Source organism: Copidosoma floridanum, unplaced genomic scaffold (genome assembly GCF_036245765.1).
Source record: "Copidosoma floridanum isolate Cflo_tuat_1 unplaced genomic scaffold, Cflo_Japanese_pri ptg000004l, whole genome shotgun sequence".
Taxonomy (NCBI): domain Eukaryota; kingdom Metazoa; phylum Arthropoda; class Insecta; order Hymenoptera; family Encyrtidae; genus Copidosoma; species Copidosoma floridanum.
In genome coordinates, this window is record NW_028321881.1 from 7,059,292 (window position 1) to 7,079,703 (window position 20,412).

General features: G+C 34.7%; 1 protein-coding gene across 2 annotated transcripts in view; it reads right to left on the reverse strand.

Moving 5' to 3' along the window:
* Positions 1-1,769: 1,769 nt before the first annotated feature.
* grp (serine/threonine-protein kinase grp) overlaps positions 1,770-20,412 on the reverse strand; it is a 212,188-nt gene continuing 193,545 nt past the window's right edge. For both annotated transcript variants that reach the window (XM_089595865.1, XM_089595863.1), the window contains one exon: positions 1,770-1,952. In XM_089595865.1, the coding sequence (XP_089451991.1) occupies positions 1,776-1,952 (177 nt within the window). In that variant the 3' untranslated portion in view covers positions 1,770-1,775. The remainder of the gene's footprint in view (positions 1,953-20,412) is intronic.

Here is a 20,412-nt window from a genome sequence, read left to right on the forward strand (position 1 = left end):
TAAGATGAGTTGTAAGGAGCAAGTAGAATAAGTGCTATTTATTTCTGACATTAGTGACGGAATTTGCATAAATGATTAAACAAAGCCAAAGCGAACCTCATTTTTTAGATTCGAAGCTTGCAGCCATGAAGCCCAATTTGTGTTTATAAACCTCATACGGAGTTTTGGCTTTTGATAGGAAGGTCACATAGCGTGCACGAAGTACATAAGTATACTTGAGACCGACAAGGCAAGAGGTCTTGCTCTGTGGTGTCTGTGACTTAATTTTATAAATAAAAAGGTGAAGAAGCTTATGCTAAAATGCTAACAGCCTTTTACTCCTCCGAAGTTGAAATTGCAAAAGAATATGTTTTATCTTAAGTCTAATTTAAAAGGGATTTCGGTACTTTTAGTCCGCAAATATAAGTATACATGTATTAGTAATACAAGGAAAAAAAAGTAGAAGATTGATACTAAGCTGCAGCAACGTAAGGTTTGTAATAGCAGCGGCTCACGGCGCAAGCGGGAAGATTCAGACATTCTCAAATAACGAAATGAGAAAGTGCGTGTCATGCGTATTAACTACATTGTAAAAAAACAACTGAATTTGAAAATAAATTATTTTTGTTAATCTTGTGATTTTTTTTTTCTTTGTCCGTTGGTCTTCCCTTTTCTTGAAGTATTTGAAGTGCTTTTTTTAAACAACTTCCTTTTTTGGCGTTATGAGTTTTGAGCACATGGGGGCTTGACCGAAAAAAAAAATACAATACTTTTTTCTGACTCAACTATAGTTATACAGCAGTGTATAAGGGTATATCCATTGCCGTACGCAGCTCTCCCTTCCTGCGTGGGCGCCAAAGAATTTGGTGGCTCTGTTTGCTTCTGTCTTCTTTGGTTATACTTGGCTAGTAGCTTCTCCCCACGCCACGTACCGTCAGAATTACACAAGCGTAAGTGTATATGTTTAATAATTTTCCCGTACTTGCCTGATTTTCTGTACAGTAATTGCTCAGACAGATCCAGTGCCTGCAGAGGTTCTATGCCTTATGCTAGGACTTGCCTTCTACGCGGGTCTTTTTCATATTTTATACTATGTACACGATATATACGTGTATTTTTACTTACCACGCGGTTCAACCGTTCCGTTGCTTTAATATTAATACATCTTCAACTTTTTTTCACAACAATAAGGTGCGTAAATGATTTAGTACTGTTTTAAGATAGTGATGATAAAATAAATTAAGTTATTACGGGACATAATTACTATAAACCTATCTCAAATAATGGCATTTCTACAACATTCCAACTGGTGGCTGCAAATGATCAACAATTTTAAACCGAGAAAGTTAATTATCCCAGATCGTTCAGCGTTTACGTCATCATTAGTTATTTTATACATGATAGATGTATTTCATCATATAAATTTAAGATAATTTTTTAGATTATCTTTATTAATTTGATATTTTATCCTATACACTATGACTGTATACAGCAAAAGTCTACCAAAAAGCAAATGGGACTTTATTCTGACCAGGGGTCAAGAAACCCCTCACGGCTTTTCTCAAGTTAGGTGAAATAGCCGCGTGCGTATCCAACTGTACGTTAAGAGAAATAACTGTAATTTCTATTAGCAAAAAGTTTTTAAATCAAGAGTTTTAATATTTTTAAATTTAATATATTTAAACAATGTATGTAATTTTTATTAGTTTTTTAAAAATTTTATTAAAATTACATTGTGAAGACACATATACATATATGTATATATATATATATATATATATACACCACTAACTATGCTATTCCAACATTTTTAAATTATCTATGAGACTCTTAATTTTAACAAATTCTTTTTTAAATTCAATACCACATCCTTTTGATAGTCGAAAATCTACTAAGGTTTTACCATCCATATTAATGATATTAATTTTGATCACCAATTGCATTTTCCTTTTATCGACCGTTGACAATGTGATCTGGAATATAAGAAATACAAATATAAGTAAAAAGTTACAAAAACCATAAACGAAACAGGATAAAATTATTTTTTAATGCTTTTATTAAAGAAATACATGTTTTTAGGCACATTACAAGAAAAAAAAAAAGTGAAACTTAAAGTTACGACTAAACTATTCTTAAATAGGTATATCGTAGAAAAATGCCAAGAGTCAAGTACAAAATACGGGATACATAAGGATTTTAGAAATTGTTACGTTAGTCACATGACAACTAAGAAATCGTTACTAGAAATTCATACATAGAGTTGTATGAAGAAAACAAATTTGGCAACGTCGCACGAAAGTAAATAGTCGTGTGCAAACAATGTTTATTACTTACGTGTAATTTTAGTATTGTCGATCAGCTGTTGTTGCTTAAACTGCTACAAGGAATAGATTGTGTGAGCGGGAAAGAAACATGATAAATGCCTTTAAAGTAAGATGCAAATATTTCTCGCATGTTATGCTAAACGAAAGCGGTAGCAATCATTAAGTTAGGGCTTGTGACGAGTCACTTAAGCTTTAGGTAAACGCAATCAACGTGCGAGTAAGTCAAGAGCAATAAAATTATACTGTCCTATTAAAGACACTAAAACAAGTGGATTTAATAAAAACGCAGTACGATCGCGAAGAAAAGAAAAATATAGCAAAAAAATAGTATATGCAAAAATTAGCTTAAAACAGATAAGATGTCGTAACAAGAGTTTAATAGTTAAGAGAAAGTAATTAAATTCCAGTTACATACAGAAATGTAGAAAAAAAAAAAAAAAAGAAATTGGTACATAGCATGACTAAAAGCAAAGTAAAGTTTGATGCATCTGTTGATAGAACTAACAAGATAAAATAGAAAAACAGAATAGAAGAATAGAATATTAAAATAAGATAAAATAGAAAAACGCTGTTGATGTAGGTAACATTGCAGATAAAGGTAGGTTGTACGAAGATAGTGGCTAAAAAAACGTCTTAGTATTTTGCTAAGTAAAGTAAGAAAAGGTAAATAATTACGTAATAATGGGAAGACGAGTATAGTATCTTTAATGAGAAAGAAAAGAGAGACGGAGTTAAAAACTACAGGAATAATTTGCTATCCATTTGTATTAAAAAAATTTAAAAATATTATTAAATAAGAGATTATAAGAGAGACTGACAAGAAAAATTTACTGCGCATGCATCAGACGTGTCTTAGAAAAATGAGATACACTGTAGATAACGTCTTTATCGTGGATTAAAAGATTTGGAAAAGAAGAATGAAATAAATGAACATCCTTTCAGTATACTATGACGCAGCTGCTTACACAGTTGATGTAGGGAAATTGTAATTAAGGATATAAGAGTCGGTAAATACTGAGTAGAAAAAGTCAAATACGAAAAAACGGAAGCTAGAATGAAAGTTCAAAAAGAGATCACAAAGAAGTTACGGAATAAGGAAAGCTTATGACAAAGTTGTGTACTACATTAAATTTTATGGAGGGTGGGAAGGAGAAAAAGGTTTAAACAAGTAATATAGGAGGTATGAATATTCGTATGTTAAAAATATGATCATCCGTGAACCTATGCTAAATACAATGAAACTAGCTAATAAAAGAAGGACGTTTTTATACTAGCTTAATACTACAAAATAGAATTAAGCTACAAAAGATTTTTTTTCAATACTTAAAGAGGGCATCAGTTAGTTTTCAATGTAGGTAGAGCAGAGAAGTTAAAAATATAAAAAAGTGAAGGAAGAAATGGATACGAGTGATTGTTAAAAATTTTTAATAATGTTGAAACATTTAATAAAGAAGGCAGTTATAGTAAGTAACCAAATAAGTTATAAACAATTCTAACAAAAGCGTAGAGCTTTTTCAGTACATGGTAACGAGTAAAATATCCTATGATATGGAGATATGTAACTTGATAGAAAAAAGAGATCAAGAGAAAATGAAATTGGATAAGTTTTTAGGTGGATAGGATATTAGAATAAACTTTTTTGTACTGAAGTGTCTAACTTACGGTAAAACTGGTACAAAAAAAATTATCAGCTAAGAGCTTTGGAGCTTCTTCACAAAATTGAAAGACTGAAAGGAAATAGAGAGTACAGAATATTTTAAAAAGAAAAGCAATAAATTAGGGAAAAAAAGATTTTTTTTTTGAGTTAGAACAATGAAAATGCAACAGCTTTACCACAAATAAATGCTCTAATAAAACTTAAATACGGAATAAGGAAGTTCATTACTAACTCAGCAAAGTTATAATGTCATTCTTTGCACGAGATATGTCAAATTCATATTAACAAAATTTAAAATTAAATTATAAGAGGTTATACTGGTAAAATTATAAAAATTGTCAAAAGAATTAAGATCTGAATATAAATATATCCAACTACAGTAACAAAGTGATTTAGGTTGTGGTTTTTACGGGTCGGGAGCTTGGTAATATAGACTTCCGAGTTCTAGACCCAATCGATACATACTAGGCTTGCACTTCTAAGAAACCAATTGCTTATAACACGATTCGAAAGCCATGTAAAATACGCCAGTACCATTGCTGTATGAGTGACTGATCATATTTGATCTATGCTTGATATGCCAATAACGATAGCATGTACACGTAGAGTAACACAACAATGCAAAGCCTATTAGTCATAGTCCTCAGGTATGGCTGTAAGATACAAGAATTATATATACATATATATATATATATATATATATATATATATATATATATATATATATATTTCACTACTATATCGACGCTCCGGAAGGAGACTATGCCCTAATTGGCCCTAGATGAAAACTGTGCCCTTTTTTCTAGTCCGGACGAAAACTTTGCCCTTCTTTTAGTCCCAGGCAAAGACTATACCTTTTTCTTGAGTCCGGACAAAAGATATGCCTTTTTTTCTAGTCCGGACGAGAACTATGCCATTTTTTCTGAGTCTTGGCTAAAAATAGGTTTTTTTCTCGCGTCCAGACGAAAACTAAATTAAAAATACCCCAATATTATTTACTAACCCCTCTACTAGCTACTAGTACGCTGGAAAAAGCTCACAAATACAAAGCTTCTGAAATCGATTTAATATTTTCAGATTTCTTGATACTTGTGTATATATTTATATCGATAAAAGTTGTATCTTCACATCGAGATTCACATGTACGTGAATCTACAGACGCCTTTGTAAAAAAACAACATGTAATCAGTATTCTTAGCAGGTCTAACGGCTTAAGTATTTGGAGTTTTGGTAAGTGTTTTGAAAAAAGGGGTTTTTGAGCTTTTTTTAAAAGATTCCGTAAATTGTATGTAACAATAACTGTAATTATTTTAAACTTGCTAATTTACTCAAGTGTTAAAAAATACTTTGTAATCCAAATATGCATGTCTTACAAACATTAATTAATATAAAAAAGTTGACTTTTTTCTCAATTTGCTTACAGATATTATACTTTACTATATCACGAAATGTACAAATTTTAATTATTTTTTAATAATTATATTACAATACTTATATTAGTTATATTATAATCAACAAAAATGTAGAAAAAATAATAAATTTGAAAGTAAAATATAAAAGAGTCTTTCATATTCTTTAATTGCAAATTACCATGCTTATAAAAATATTCCTGAGTTTGTGTTATTATTTTGTAATGGTGTATTACTATTTACAATTATTTATATAAATGTAAACAACAACCACTATATAAGTATATTTGACTATATATTTAATTACAAACACAAATGTAAGGTGACCTTAAATGAATTGTACTTCATCCGGGTTCCAGAAAAAGTCAATATCTTCAACCGGACTCGGAAAAAATGTAATAGTCTTCACACGGACTAGAAAAAAGGGCATAGTTTTCGTTTGGACTCGAGAAAAGGGCATAGCTTTCGTCCGAGCGCGAGAAAAGGGCATAGTTTTCGTCTGGAACAGACAAAAGGGCATAGTTCTCGTCCCGACTGCGGAAAAAGGCATAGTCTTCGTCCAGGCTTCGAAGTAGGGAATAGTCTTCGCCCGAGGCGTCGATATACTCACTTAGGCGGAGCTGTGCGCACGACCTTTCTTGGGCATCCCACACATAAAATTTGACGCCTTCATCCCTTCAACCCCCAAAAAATAAGAGAATTGTTTTTATTTCAGTATGAAATTAACCCCATAAACTTTTGACTGAGCCCTCGTTGTCATCATTTAACCCATCTCACTCCCCCCTTAAAAATTTTCTTCCCCCCAGCCACCCTTTCAAAACAAGGCCAAATTTTTTTTGTTTCAATGTAAAACAAACCAAATGAAATTGTTGGTCACACCCCCCGACCATCCTCGCCACACCTCAATTAGTTCTTTCAACTTCCCCTCCCCCTCATTCTCTTTCTACGCTTTTTTAAATCCCCCACAGCCCTCCTTGCGCCCTTCAAAACAAGGCAAAATTGTTTTTATTTTAATGTTAAATTAACCCAAGAAAAACATTAATTTCCCCCCTTTCAGCTCCATCACCACTAATAAATTTGTTCTTGCACCTACTTACCCTCCTCCTTACACTTTTTTCACGCTTTTTATGGCCCATCTCAGCCCCATTTACTGCCCTTCAATTCGTTTTTGCGCTTACTTACCCCCCCCCCCATTCTCTTTCCAGGCTTTTCTAGCCTCCTATTAGCCCCTTCTTATACAGAGTCAAAGGTTTTTTTATTTTTGTGTAGGATTTAGTAAATACAATCTTCGTCAACGGTCCCTTGAAATATTGATCCAAGGTGGTATATTATACTTATATTTTTTCCATACCACCCATGACGCAAACAGAGAAGTGCGTTGATCTTTTCTTTGTTGTTATTATGTAGATATGTGTATAGCATAATATACGTACGTGTAATTATACAATTTTATATTATGGTAAAATAGTAACAACAATGGAGATCATCGCTAATCAATCTTTTTGTGGAACCATTAAAATGTGCCCTACAAGGAAAATGACATTCATTATACAATATATACATCAAAAGTGCTCTATAAAAAAAGTATTACAACGTTAAACAACGTAGCAGTTTGTTAGAATTTTGACAGAAGAATATAATATAACCATCAAAAAAAAAATTTTAGAAAGGAGAAGGCTTTTTAGAAAATTTTTGTATTACGTTACGTGTCCTTTTATTTTCCTATACACATGATATCAATAATAAAATTCTTTTAAAAAATAAAAATATGTAAATCTTATATATAAAGCAAAGTGGCTAAAACTGTCGTAATCAACAACTGCGAAAACTACTCAACCGATCTGGCTGAAATTTTGCATACTGATTATGGACACTTCCTAAATGGTTTTTGAACAGTTTTTTAAAATAAATTAACAATGGGAATAAATAAGCTCAAAGTTTTGCAAAAGTACGCTAGCATTTTATGTTAGTTTAGTAGGATCTACTAGGTGGCATAGATATAACATCGAAGCTATCTGCAATAGAATTAAATAAAAGTGGATATAATAGGCCAGAGCGTCTCAGAAATTCTTATAGTCGTCCGCTGGCAGTACATCAAGAATAAGGTTGTTAGTCGTGCAGCTGGGTAGCTCGGCTACCGACGACAACTTTTCTTGTCAAGCCAGAGCACAACCTGCTCCAACACTTCAGAGTTTTGTGGCCGTTTAACCATCCGGCCCGGTGCTATCAGAAAATTTTCTACATCAAATGCAAGCCAGAAAAGACAGCCCTGAGGAGTACGGGCAGCCACAATGACCTCCTTCTTAGTGGTCGTCTCAACGGCATACCTACATAGAAGGTATTCACCAGGCCTAGTTTCCCGACTAACGATGAGCGGTTGGTTGTCCGGGGAACGACCTGAAGACGAGATATTCTTTTGGTCAGCGGCGTACCTCCCTTCAGCACGGTCTTCGTATTATACAGAGACTCCGAAGATAAAAATCAAGCTACCCGCAGCTGGCTCTCCTTCATCAAGAATAATGATAAGGAATAGCTGAAAATTTTACCACTGGCCCTTCTCAGGACCACTTTAAGTAACAACGTTTTCTATTTAACCATTAATCTCATTGGTTCTTTAAAAGGCCACCTAAGCTTAAACTACCTTGCCAACAAAAATACAGTTTTACTACCGCTTTCAGCAACGATTAGTATAATAAAAGACTGTATAAAGCCAGCCACTATTAAACCAAGTCAGTTATTCACTGGTGGACGTCACAAGCGGAGTTTTTCGTTATAAGGCTGGAAACCCCGGTGACCATAGACCTTACATTACATTACTCTATAGACTCCAAGCATTTAACTAGGAATCATCGATCCTCTCCAAGATCTGAGCTGGGAGAACCTAACAGCTATAAAAGAAAAATAAACTTGAGCAAACCGGACAGTTTTCAACGGGCAAACATTACGAACCCATCTACTCACTTTAAATAACCAAAACAACTGAGTCTGCAAAAAAAGAAGGTGCCTTATACACCAACGTCTTCAGCATAATACCAGGAGACGTTAGGAAAGAGCTCTACAACCAGCTCCAAAGCTTTAGTCTTTGCAGTTTTCCTTCCCACCAGACTGGTGCTACAACAGCAGGCCAGAGAAAATCAGCCGGAGGAATTCAGGCAGTCACGTTTTCTGGAAACTTTAGTCAAGAAAGAAATTACTTAAGAAGCTCACCAGTTCTTTTTAGGGCCATCGTACGTCGAACCACCTTACCAAAAAATATATTAGAACTCAAAAAAGTTGACGAAAAACAGCCGTTAAAGCTCACAAAAGTTTTAACCATGTTAAAAGTCGCAAGAGAGTGAATTAAAAGAAAAACTTTAAATTTATCTAATAAATACAATTTTGGGCCTCAAGAAACTGACGCAGAACATTTATCGAGATGGACACAGCAGCGTCAAAATGCATAAATAAAGAATCTATTGCGGGAGAGATCAGCTTTTCATCGTACTCTAAAAGTCATCTCTTAAATTTTCTAGATTTTGAAATAGGTGAAATATGTATTTGTATTTTTGTGGCGATAAAAAATGTAGAGATTAAGCTCCAGAACTTAGTTGCTTTAGTAATAAAGTTGTGAGATAAGAGAAAATTTTTTTTATAATTCTATATTTCTTGTGAGTTTTAAATCTTTATAGCTTTAAAAAATAGCCCTTTTTGTAGATTATACGGGAGAAACTGCAAATCAACGGCCCTCAAAGACCAACGATTATTTTATGGCATACGTTCACACGGTACTTTTCAGCATAATTATGTTTTTTTACTTTTAAGAGCTTATTACTCGACCAAATAAAGTGCATGCATTACGAACAAATATGTTTTTAATAAGACGATTTTGTTCTCAGAAGTGTCGGGAATAGATGTAAAATTTTTAACTGAAAACGTTTCACAGTACATGTCAACATACTACGGTATTCTATTTAGTAAGTCTCGGACGAAGTTAAGACGGGGGATCGATAGTTATATATATTTGGATACAGCAGTATTCTGTAGTTGTGTAAAAAACCAATCAGCTCTATAGACCACGTACAGACAGAGCTGCAGGTAATTCAAACAAACAATGCCTAAGTCAATTTTTCAATGATGGAAAAGTTTTGTTTGACGCAATATTTTATACTTCAGCGTCATTTTCATTTTCATTCCGCTCGAAAACACTATCCTGAGTTATGCATCTTGATTAGGCAACATATAATTGACCATGTGAAAACAATAATTTTTTAAAATATAGTCCTACAATATTAAAAGTATGATCTTGTTTTTTATTATTATTCATTAAAAAGCTAAAACTAAGAGAGTGCCTTCTGTACAGAATGAATGGTAAAAAAGGTATATTTCCAGTATTTCAAGTGGTTTTTGAGATGAAAACTGTTCGTTTAATTTTTTCATCAAATTTTAGTCCTGCCTTAATTAAAAATTTTATTAACTTCGTTATTTTTAACCTTGTGCCAATACTTCAACAATCTGATGTATTCAAATTTTTTATCAACATACCGAATGCTCTATGTTTTTAGCAAGTTCATGAGGTAATAAGCTTTTACCAATATTATTTAGTACATCTATCAGAAAAATTATTTAGATATTATCGTCAAATCTAGATATTATTGGCCAAATCCTTTTAATGTTGCTTTATTAATACTGTATTATGTCTTTTTTTAAAATTTCATTTTATTTAAAACTTTTTTATTCAACGAATATTAAGAATAAGAATTGTTGGATCCGGCCAATTTTTTCTGAGTTATCTGTTTTTTGTACACAACTAATGTGTGTAGGTATATTAAACGATTTACAAAATTTTTCTCTATTGCCAGAATTTGGGTTATATGCAAAAGAGAAGAATTTTTGGATCAAAAATGAAATCTTGTAGAAAAATGAAAAAATGTAAATCTTGTATGTAAATGGGTTTTATTGGTACACATACATATATACATATATATACACACAAATTCTACTAGATACATAAAGTATATCCATAAAGAGTTACGTAACAGTACTAATTGGGATGGTGAGAATATTACAACGGCGCGTAGCGTACAAGTTTATCACTAATCGATTAAGTGTAAGAAAGTTTGTCTGTTACGTAGAGTACATTTATTGTATTAAAGTGACATTCTATACATCATGTTTAACCCAGAAAAAAATCAATTACGTCGTATTCTTACTTCTTTACTGTAAGACCGTAGAATAAAATTCCCTACTTTGCTGCCCAATTACTCGCACAATAGATAGAACAAGTGAGAACGGACAAAAGAACAGATGAGTGAAGGAGGCGGGTTGGCGGGGGGGGGGGTAAGCCAAAGCAAACCGAGAGCCGAGGTAAGGCTAGTTAAGCGGAGAGAGAGAGAGAGAGAGAGAGAGAGAGAGAGAAAAAGGAAGATGTCTGCTGTGCTGATATTGCGTAATAGATATACCTATACTTATAGGTATGTTTGCAAGCGAATTTTAGGCTGACACGGGTCACCTGCACTAACCTGAAATTTGTTTTCGAATATGCCTAATTAAGGCTTACGTACACAGAACGTGCGAGCGTGTATGCCTATATTGTGCATATACTGTGTATATAGTGTAGCCAGAATATAATACGTTCATAGCTGTAAAGATAGCTCTTTTGTCTATATACAGACATGAAAAGCTTGACAGTCACATTACTGAAACATAAGTACAGACGAGTGTAGCCTAGGCAGTCAAGGTCTAGCTGCCATTAGGGATGGGCTATTAAAAAAAAAAAATCGATAGTCTAAAATCGATGAGAATAAAAACGATTAATTTATAATGATGATTCATTAAATCATTTTTTACCCGTTCATATTTTCATGTATTTAACTTTTACAGCTTACAAAACAAGAAATATTTGATGAAAAGGGTCAATATTTCAGCAATTTTTATGTATAATAATAATAACTGTTTTTTACAACTCGCAAGTATTAGTGACCAGACACTGTCTACAATAAATTTTTACTTTCTTTCTTTAAAAATATGTCGAGAAAATACCTCGCATGCTGCACTTCAAAAATAAGCATTGATGAAAGAAAAATTTAAAAGAAGCTTATAATTTCTCTACTCGAATATTTTTATTTTCTTTAGAAAAAGAATGCATAACTTATTTTCTAATGCTTTTCCATAAGAGCTTATGAAAAAAATTAAAACTTTAAGTCATTAATTATAATACTTACATATTAAATAAATTCGTTATTAACGAAAAAAATGTTTCTGACATATCCTTATTTTATAATTATACTTAATTCTGTTTCTTACAGTTAATTTTTTTACTATGGCAAAGAAGCAGAGCTTCTACTAACAGTCTCGTATTTGCCTTACTGTTTTTTCTCTATTTTTATCCGTTTTGTGGGCTTATACAGTAGTGCTAGCAATAAAAACTTTTAACACGACACTTTATTCGTTAGACATTAAATAATGCGTTAAAATTTGTGGTAGTGGTATGAACTCACAAACACAAAGATTATTCTGTTGACAGGATTAGGTCAGCATTGATAGTTTTTATTTATTAAATACTAGCTGACCCTCTGTCTTTGCTTTACCCAAGATCCACTAATTCTTTATTTGTCGATTTCAACGCCGCTGTTTTGATTTCGATGAATGTTCTGTGTCAGTTTCTTGATGCTCATAACTATATACATTTAGAGCATTTAATGTTTCCTCTCTTGTGACTATAGGCATGGTTAGGACTTTGGTGAGCCCCAAAGACTATTTTTTGTCAACTTTGTTAAGTTGTAATATTTTCTTTGGCGAGGTAGTTCCAAGTCCAACGGCCCTACAGAAAACCAATGAGCTTAACTCTTTCTTGGCTAAAGTTTCCAGCAAACGTGACTGCCTGGACACCTTAGGGTAATTTTATCTGGCCTGCTGTTGTAGCACCAGATTGATCGGGAGGAAACTACAACGTCTAAAGCGAAGAGCTTGTTGCAGATTTCTTATCCAACGTTACTTTCTGTCACGCTGGAGACGTTGGTGTCTAAAGCACCCCTTTTTTTCACAGAACTCAGGCATTTCTGTCATCCAAGGTAAAGAGATTGGTTGTTTATGCTTGCTTGTTCGAAACTGTTCCGTTTGCTCAAGTTTGTTTCTCTTATATAGCTTCACTGATAGGTTCACCTAGCGCAGAACTTGGAGACGATCAGTGATTCCTGGTTAGGTGCTTTAAGTCAAAAGGGTGAAACAGAGTAGTTGGTGTCCAGGGTTTCCAGCCTTGCGATAGACAACTCCGCTCGTGACGTCTGCCAGTGAATGACTGGGTACCTCACCTTGCTTCAGGAGCCGTCTTATGGATTATATCAAATCTATTGATTTACTGTCTTAAGTAGCTTGTGATAGACTGCGGCAATTTTTTCTGGAAAAATGAGACTCGCTACATTGTTGATTATCAGGCATATTCATTTTGTCATATACTTTTATTACGTTTATTTTTTTGTTGTTCATCATTCAGTAATTATCTTGTATGTGAAAATCGAAAAGCCTTTAAAATGCTACCTTGATAAATTGTAAGTGATCCATCGTGCTAATTAACGTTGCCTGTACACAGGCATTATATTATATTCTGGCTACTATAAACTCTGAGTCCTCAGCCTCAATAAAGTTATTCTCATTCTTATGTTCCTTAACAAGAACATTAACAATAGCGATGTGCTGTATGATTATAAACGATATTTTTTATTACACTGTATATTAACACTGTAAATTAGGCAGATTTAATAAAGTAAAATTGATTTATAATTCATCTTAATTATAAAACTTAACCAACAACAGTTAAGCCGCGAATCAAAAAAAACAATTTAAATAAATTAAAAAGAGTCGATTAAAGAAAGTGTTAAGGGACCTAAGGGACAGCACTGGCAAAAGGTAAAAGGGCTGCGGGAGGGGTAGAAAAATAATTATAGTAATAATAATAATAATTATAATAATAATAATAATAATAAAAATAAAAATTATGATAATGATGATGATGATGATGATGATGATGATGATGATGATGATGATGATGATGATGATGATGATGATGATGATGAAGATAATGAAGATAATGATGATGGCGGTTAAAGCTTGTACCCACAGGTGGTTGTAACGAAATAAAATAGTTATCTGGATCAAAACGCCGAGGAGAAAGCCTCGTAAAAATATACCCCATTACGTATACGGCTAAGTAACAGTTAAAACATTTCCTTCAGCGCATTCACCAAACGTATACTACTTTAACATAGATTCATTCACGGGCTGTCCTTCGGAGTTGACCGTGGGCATCGTTGCTTCAAGGCGTGGGGGTTTTGGTGTAGTGGTAAAGCCAGGCGATGAGACTTGGGTAATGCCAGGTAACCGCATCTGATAAGGCTGTGTAACTCATTTATAAAGACGTAGTGGGCTTAATAATACCGGTTAAACTACCACTGAGGAGGCTCTATGGCGATACACCAGCCGGGGCTGCCGGACTCGCGGGCTAGCTGGGGATTCACTCGCCTGTCAGCCTGCCTCTGGGGCACTCGTGGAGAACTACAATAAGCATGCACTATACGTACACCTACTATGAAATACTTTTTCACAAAAAGCCAGGGAAGTTTCCTTGGTGCGATTAATAGAGAGGGGCGACTCCCATCTGGCCCAAGCAAATAGCACTTTTTTCTGGAAACGGAGGAGGACGCTGCCCTGGTTTACACACTTTCTTGTATACCTATAGGACAAAAAAAAGAAAAGCGCTGTTTTCCATTGAGCAACGCAAAAAACTCAAATGTCAGAAAGACTCAATATTGAGAGGGATTATCCAATGACACTTCTAGTGTAGGGAGCTGCGGAATCCTCAGCACTGGCAGCTGTGCCAACGGGAGGATAGGTGTCGTCATCATGCAACCATATGGAGGTAGTGATGATCCGGGCTACCTTTTGTAGTGCTATAACTGGAAGGCTAAGGGAGAAGTACGCGAATAAAAAACAACTACAGATTAGCTCTATGTTCTTGTCTAGCCATAGGGTAATAGGCTGTTAAGCAAAGAAAGTGAATAAAGTGATGTCAGTGTCATTAGATTCTTCTTTAACAACTTAGAGATTGACATGAAGTACATTGACAGAACAAAAAGAAATTTATAGGATAAACAAGCTAAGGAGAACCTTGCATTTACGAAACTCGCAAATAAATCAGAGTAATGATGGACACAGTTACAACAACAAATACTAAAATGGCGATGCCAATTAAAGAAGGCGTTAAGTGGTAGTGAACCTACTCCTAAAGTTAAAGAAAAACCACGAAAGGACTTAAATAAAGCTAACTTTATTTTAGTCCAAAAAAAAGACGTAACAATCAAAGAAGTGGGAGAGAGGATCATGCACTCAATCCAAACACGGTTTATAAACAGCGTGCTGGCAGGCAAGCAAAATAGAAGCCCCAAAGCTTTGAAGGAGATTTCTATCCCACCTCTTAAAAAAGGAAGGAAGGTCAAGGAAGGCCACAACCTTGTCCCTAGGATCACAGTAGATAGCAGCAGGAATTACAAACGTAAGGTCAGAAAAAGGAAAAAGAGGATCTTTGTAAAGGTAGCGGAAGGGCAGAGCTTTGTCGAGGTCCTAAAGAAGATGAGGACCAACTTCAAGCCGAAACAAGCTGAGATCGCGGTCAAAGGAGTCACTACGACTAAAAATTGAGATCTTTTAGAAGTTAGAGAAGTAAAGGACAGAGGAACCCTTGTTAGCAGTATAAATGAAGCCACGAAAGAACTAGGATCCGTTAAAAAGGATAAGAAAAGAGTAACGCTTAAACTCTGGGATCTGGATCTAATTACTAAGAAGTCTGACATCAAACTTGCGTTAAGCAGTATCCCTACTTGCTCGCCACAGACAAAAACAGTGACAGTACTAGAAACCAATAAGAGAGGGCAGAAAAAAATTCTGGTAAACACAGGAGAGACCAACGACAGAACTGTAGAATGAATGAGGAGCTTGTTAAAATGCCTTACAACCTGCCAAGTAAGGAAACGGGCTGAAGTACTCAGATGATACCAGTGTCGGGGGTCCAGATAAATAGCCCAAAACTGCAATAAGGAGGACCGGTCGAAGCTATGCTTCTGATGCGGTAGCTGCAATAATCACAAGAAGGATTGCAAGGAGGAGACCCAATGTTTTGCTTGCGAAACAGAAGGTACAAAATACGGAGCAAGTAGTGGTAGCTGCCCAGAATTTTGGAAGGCACTAGAAAAAGCCAAGAGTAATATGCCTACAAGGTGCACATAGAGTTTAAGATGACAAAAGCGGGATGACTATTGCAGACCCAAGCTGCGGTGACTTACCCAAGCCATCAGCAAGGGGAAGCAACGGAAATCAACGTTTCCGCAAAACAGCAGACGACCAGATAAAATAAAAAAAAGGCAAAATGATGACGGTAACGATATCTACATGGAAGACCACGTCAATGGTCAACACTCCATGACTCTGACTTAAAGTTTCAATCCAAAATCAGATCCCGAGCTTACCACCCCAGGAGATAGGTCTTGCCAGTTTAGTGGGTACTTAGTCTGTATCATTAAAAACATCATAGTGGAAAACAACATCTTTAGGCAGACTGCAAGTTCTACACAGGAAAGGGATTTGTGCCATGTTTTATCGTGCGTCAAGGCATTTTGGGCAACCTTGGACGAAGAAAAAAAAAACATTAGTAAAAAAAGTAATAATAACAAAAACTAAAGTAATAATAATAATTTTAATGATAATGAAAAAAAATATCAACTATCATGATTACATAATTTTTTTTTGTTTTGTGCAGAAAATACAACATTATTTTATGTAAGCCGGTGAGACAGAAATAATGCTTATTTCACCTTCTTACGTCTTTCTATGTTCTAAAACGGGGAAACTGAAGGTGTTTTTATTTAACATCCAATATCTTTCGATAGTAAGAAGATGAAATAAGGACGTAAGATGGACTTTGATTAAGCTTTCAAGGCTGATGTACACAATAGTAACATTAATGGAATGTACAGCAACAGCAAGCAAGACTTATTTAATGAGCTGAGTAACAATTTAGTAGAGCCTACAACTTTAACGCCACCACTGATTCAGATCCAAATTAACTGCTGTTATGGGATACTGTGCCAAGACAATGAGGCTGGGCGATGATCTGGACGGGTGCGGCGGTGAGTCATTGTCGATGACAGGGCAATCTTGCGTTGATGGTCGATGAGAGAGCCTGTTGCGCTGCAAGGAGAAAAGATGACCTCAGAAGATCGGATGATGTCAGTGTCAATTGGATGATGTTGCCCTGGATGGAAAGCACTTTGGTTGGCTGGCGTCAATTTTGTCGCGTACAAGATCAACAGGTGCGCCGAAGAGGCCGAAAGCTTAAAGCCAAGCGATGGACGAGAGCGGAGAGAACTTGCCTGTTTTTCGTTGTCAGCACGTGAAGAAAAATGCCGCTGTTCAAAGATTAATCACTGGTGTCTTCATCTGAAAGAGAAAACTTCTTCGGTCAAGGTCACCAATATGAATTATGTGTTGGCCTTTAGTAAGCACGTGCTGGCAGACCCATGGCTGCCGTGTCCAGAGCTTGAAGAGGAAGGGTTTAAGGGCGAAGAATCAACACCATGTTAACATAACAAGACTTGGTTTCTATTTACTAGGTTAGATACAAAGCTTCTCACTTGAAGCTGTACAGTTGTACTTGCAAAGACGATCGAGACTTCTCTGGCACGACAACGCGGCTTGCCGAAGCGAGAGACCTAGAAACTGTAAGAGCGGGGAGAGAGAGAACGCCTCTTCTCTAGCTGACAGAACAGAGTCCCCACATTATGTATAGAAATACGAATACTAGTAACTAGTTTACAGTTTTAACGGTGGTGGCGCTTAGATTAAAATTCACTGAGATGCTCTTTGAAGTAGGCAACTGGGCTTTAACCTTTCATCATTGCAACAAACATGGTTTGAGAGCCACAAGTAAATGATAGCAGGACGGCACATGCTGTCTTTGCAGGCTGCTTCTTTTACAGCACAATTTTTGAAGTCAATCGTGATAGTAATGTATTTATGTTCATGCATGACTATTCGGAGTCTTGAAAGTCAGAAAATAATTGTTAGTTTTATTCAGTATAAGCTGGTGAGGTTAAAGCTACCGTTAAAGCTACACAGTAAAAGGTAAGCGGAAGACATGACAATAGAGTCAAAACTTTTTTTGTAAGACACCAGTGACGCTATTGGCTGCATGATGCAGTGTGCTTTCTGAAGTTTTTTTTTTCAAAATAGATAGTTTTGAATTAAAAAAAATAATATAATGAAATCTGGAAAAACATCAAGGTGATGGAATGCAAAATTCACAATACTCATTTAAGCTTCCTAATTGTTTTTGAGGTTATGTAATGCATGGTAAGCCGTACTTTTCTAAAATCTCGGAAATGAAGATAGTATAACAAGTTTAAGAAATTGATTATTGTACTTTACAGTAGATTACAGAGAAGCTTGGAATAGGCGATGTTATTAGTTTAAGTATTTTGAAAACTGAAAATTTATGAATATAACTTTTAATTATATCACTTTTATGTTTAAATTTTTCGTGTGCTGTACAAACAATTAATGGAAACTTAAATTTTTGTTTATTCTTTTTTCATATTAAAGTACTATACATTCGGCTCCAATTAAGGTCATTACTCTCGGCACTAAGGACTTAACAGGGGGAAAGAAATAGCAATAGGAGGCCAACCAATACTTGGAGGGGGTAGGAGGAGATTATCTCCTTTTCAAGGAGTATTGCGTGGTGAAAAAGTAAATGTGAAAATTCACAGAGGTACTTGTCCTAAAAAGTCGCATTGGCCTGGAATCGAACTGAGCTCCCACGTGCCGACCCACGATCTAGCTGACTGAGCTACGGCGTACTCAAAAAATTTTTTCTTATTAAAGCTGAAAGGAAAGAGGAAAGTTTATTTCTGGTCAAACACATAATAGCCACTTATAATACATGTATTATCGAATTGTCTATTATAACTAAACATACAGTTTTTAAAAAAGAAACCTTGAATTCTTAACTTAATCGGTCAAAATACGTACGATATAAGAATATGATTATCCAGACGTATTACTCTCTACAAGAGTAATATACTGGGTCTGTAACGACTATTTCATAACACTCAATTAACTAGCTGTAAGTCAAAGGGATCTAATCTTAGTTTTTGATATCGTGATAACCATTGCAAGTTGGTCGATTAGTCGTCTTATGTATGTAGACAAACCTGCTAAAAATATAATTTTCAAATAGCTTTACGTAAAATTTTTATTTTTATGATCCTAAAACGATGAAAATTGAGATTTTATAACATTATGACGGACTTTTTTTAAATTAAAACATTGAGGCCATAGAATCTCACGTTACAATAGAATTTTTACAGTTTGAATATAATGACTTCAACATTTGTAAATAATGTGCATGGTCTACTTGAAGTTAGTGACAAAATTTAAGTCAACACGAAAATAAAGCGATAAAAATTGAGTAAAACACGGCGTTGTAAGGTTGTGTCAGTGAATACTGACTTAGAAAAGATAATTGTAATTGAAATCATTATTTTTTTTAAATACTTCGTTATCTTTTGTAAAGCACAGAAATTAGTTTCAAAAGCGTGTAATAGTATCATAATTTTTAAAATTAAAAAAAAATTGACCAGCAGTTCCTGACAAAAAAAAAAAAAAAAAAACAAGGGTTTTATTCTTTAAACCTGCAAAACATGTTGTATGACAAGTACATGTCCTTCAAGAGCCCATTATTTAACTTCAGCGTAAATGGCTAAGTTTTTAGCTTTTATTTTTGCTAGAACTCTGGTATGCACAAACAAAACTGTGGGGCTCGGTTTCATTTGGCGTAATAATAGCGCTGCCTTCGTAATACGTCTTAGTATGAGTGTGCCATTAAGTCGTATATGTGCCATATAGTCTTTTTATCTTTAAAATATATTTACTTAGTAGTAAAATCTACATTTCATTTGATCCAGGTAAATAACTTCTGGAGCTTTAGCAGGGATAATTTATAAACACAGTTGTGAGCTATGTACCACTCAGTTGAGCAATACGGACAATGGAATAGAACAACAAAAAAGAAACCCACAGAAGAGGAAGAGAGACAGTATGAATCAGAAAGTAGGAAGAGCGATGAGTTATAAAGGCTTAGTGTTCGACTTTGTGCAGGCAAGTATTATTTTAGTAGAACGAATCATTTGTTTTGCAAAAGCGTTTTTAGTTATTCCCCGAGCTTCTTATCGAACCATAGATAGAACCCAATGTTAAGTATTGAGATTAATGGATGAACACGCTAGTTTGAGACACACGTTTATTCTTACTTATAGTAGCAAGTATACTGATGTGTAGAGTGACGGCAAGATGCCTACGCCTGGATTTGCGTACAGTTGTACTCGGAGTGGCATGACACTTACTTGCACTAGCCAGCTACTTGCTCTGGAGCTGCTACACACCCAAGACGGTACGTGGTAATATTGAATACACATGCGTAAACTACGTGTATGTATGTTTTCAACGCCAATCATGACACTTTTACTTTCTTTATTTATAGTTTTTTTGCATAACTTGTTTAATGTAACAGTTGGATTTTCTAAAACTCTAATAAATTGAACTTTGCTTTATAATTAAAAATTATCACTTATTAGTTTTGTAACTTTCACTTTTTAATTGTATTGCGCTCCAACCTCCACTACCAACCATTTTTACGCATACGTGCAATATTAAATAAACACTACTTAAAATGCTTAAAATAATCAAAAGTTTCATTGAGCCTTAGTAATTTTCGAACAATTAAATTAAAAGATTCCCGCGCATGATAAGTGCTTCGGCTTTACTGTCACGTAAATATATAAGCACTAATGGCACTCCACCCCCCTGGAGGTTGCGAACGATAATCACACTCTACTTTTACTTGAAATAAAAGTCTTTCCATTTGATTCATGAAAAACATACGTAAAATTGGCATTTGAGAATTTTATAGCTAACGATTTTAGATTGATGACCTTGAGAAAATATGTAACTAAAGTAA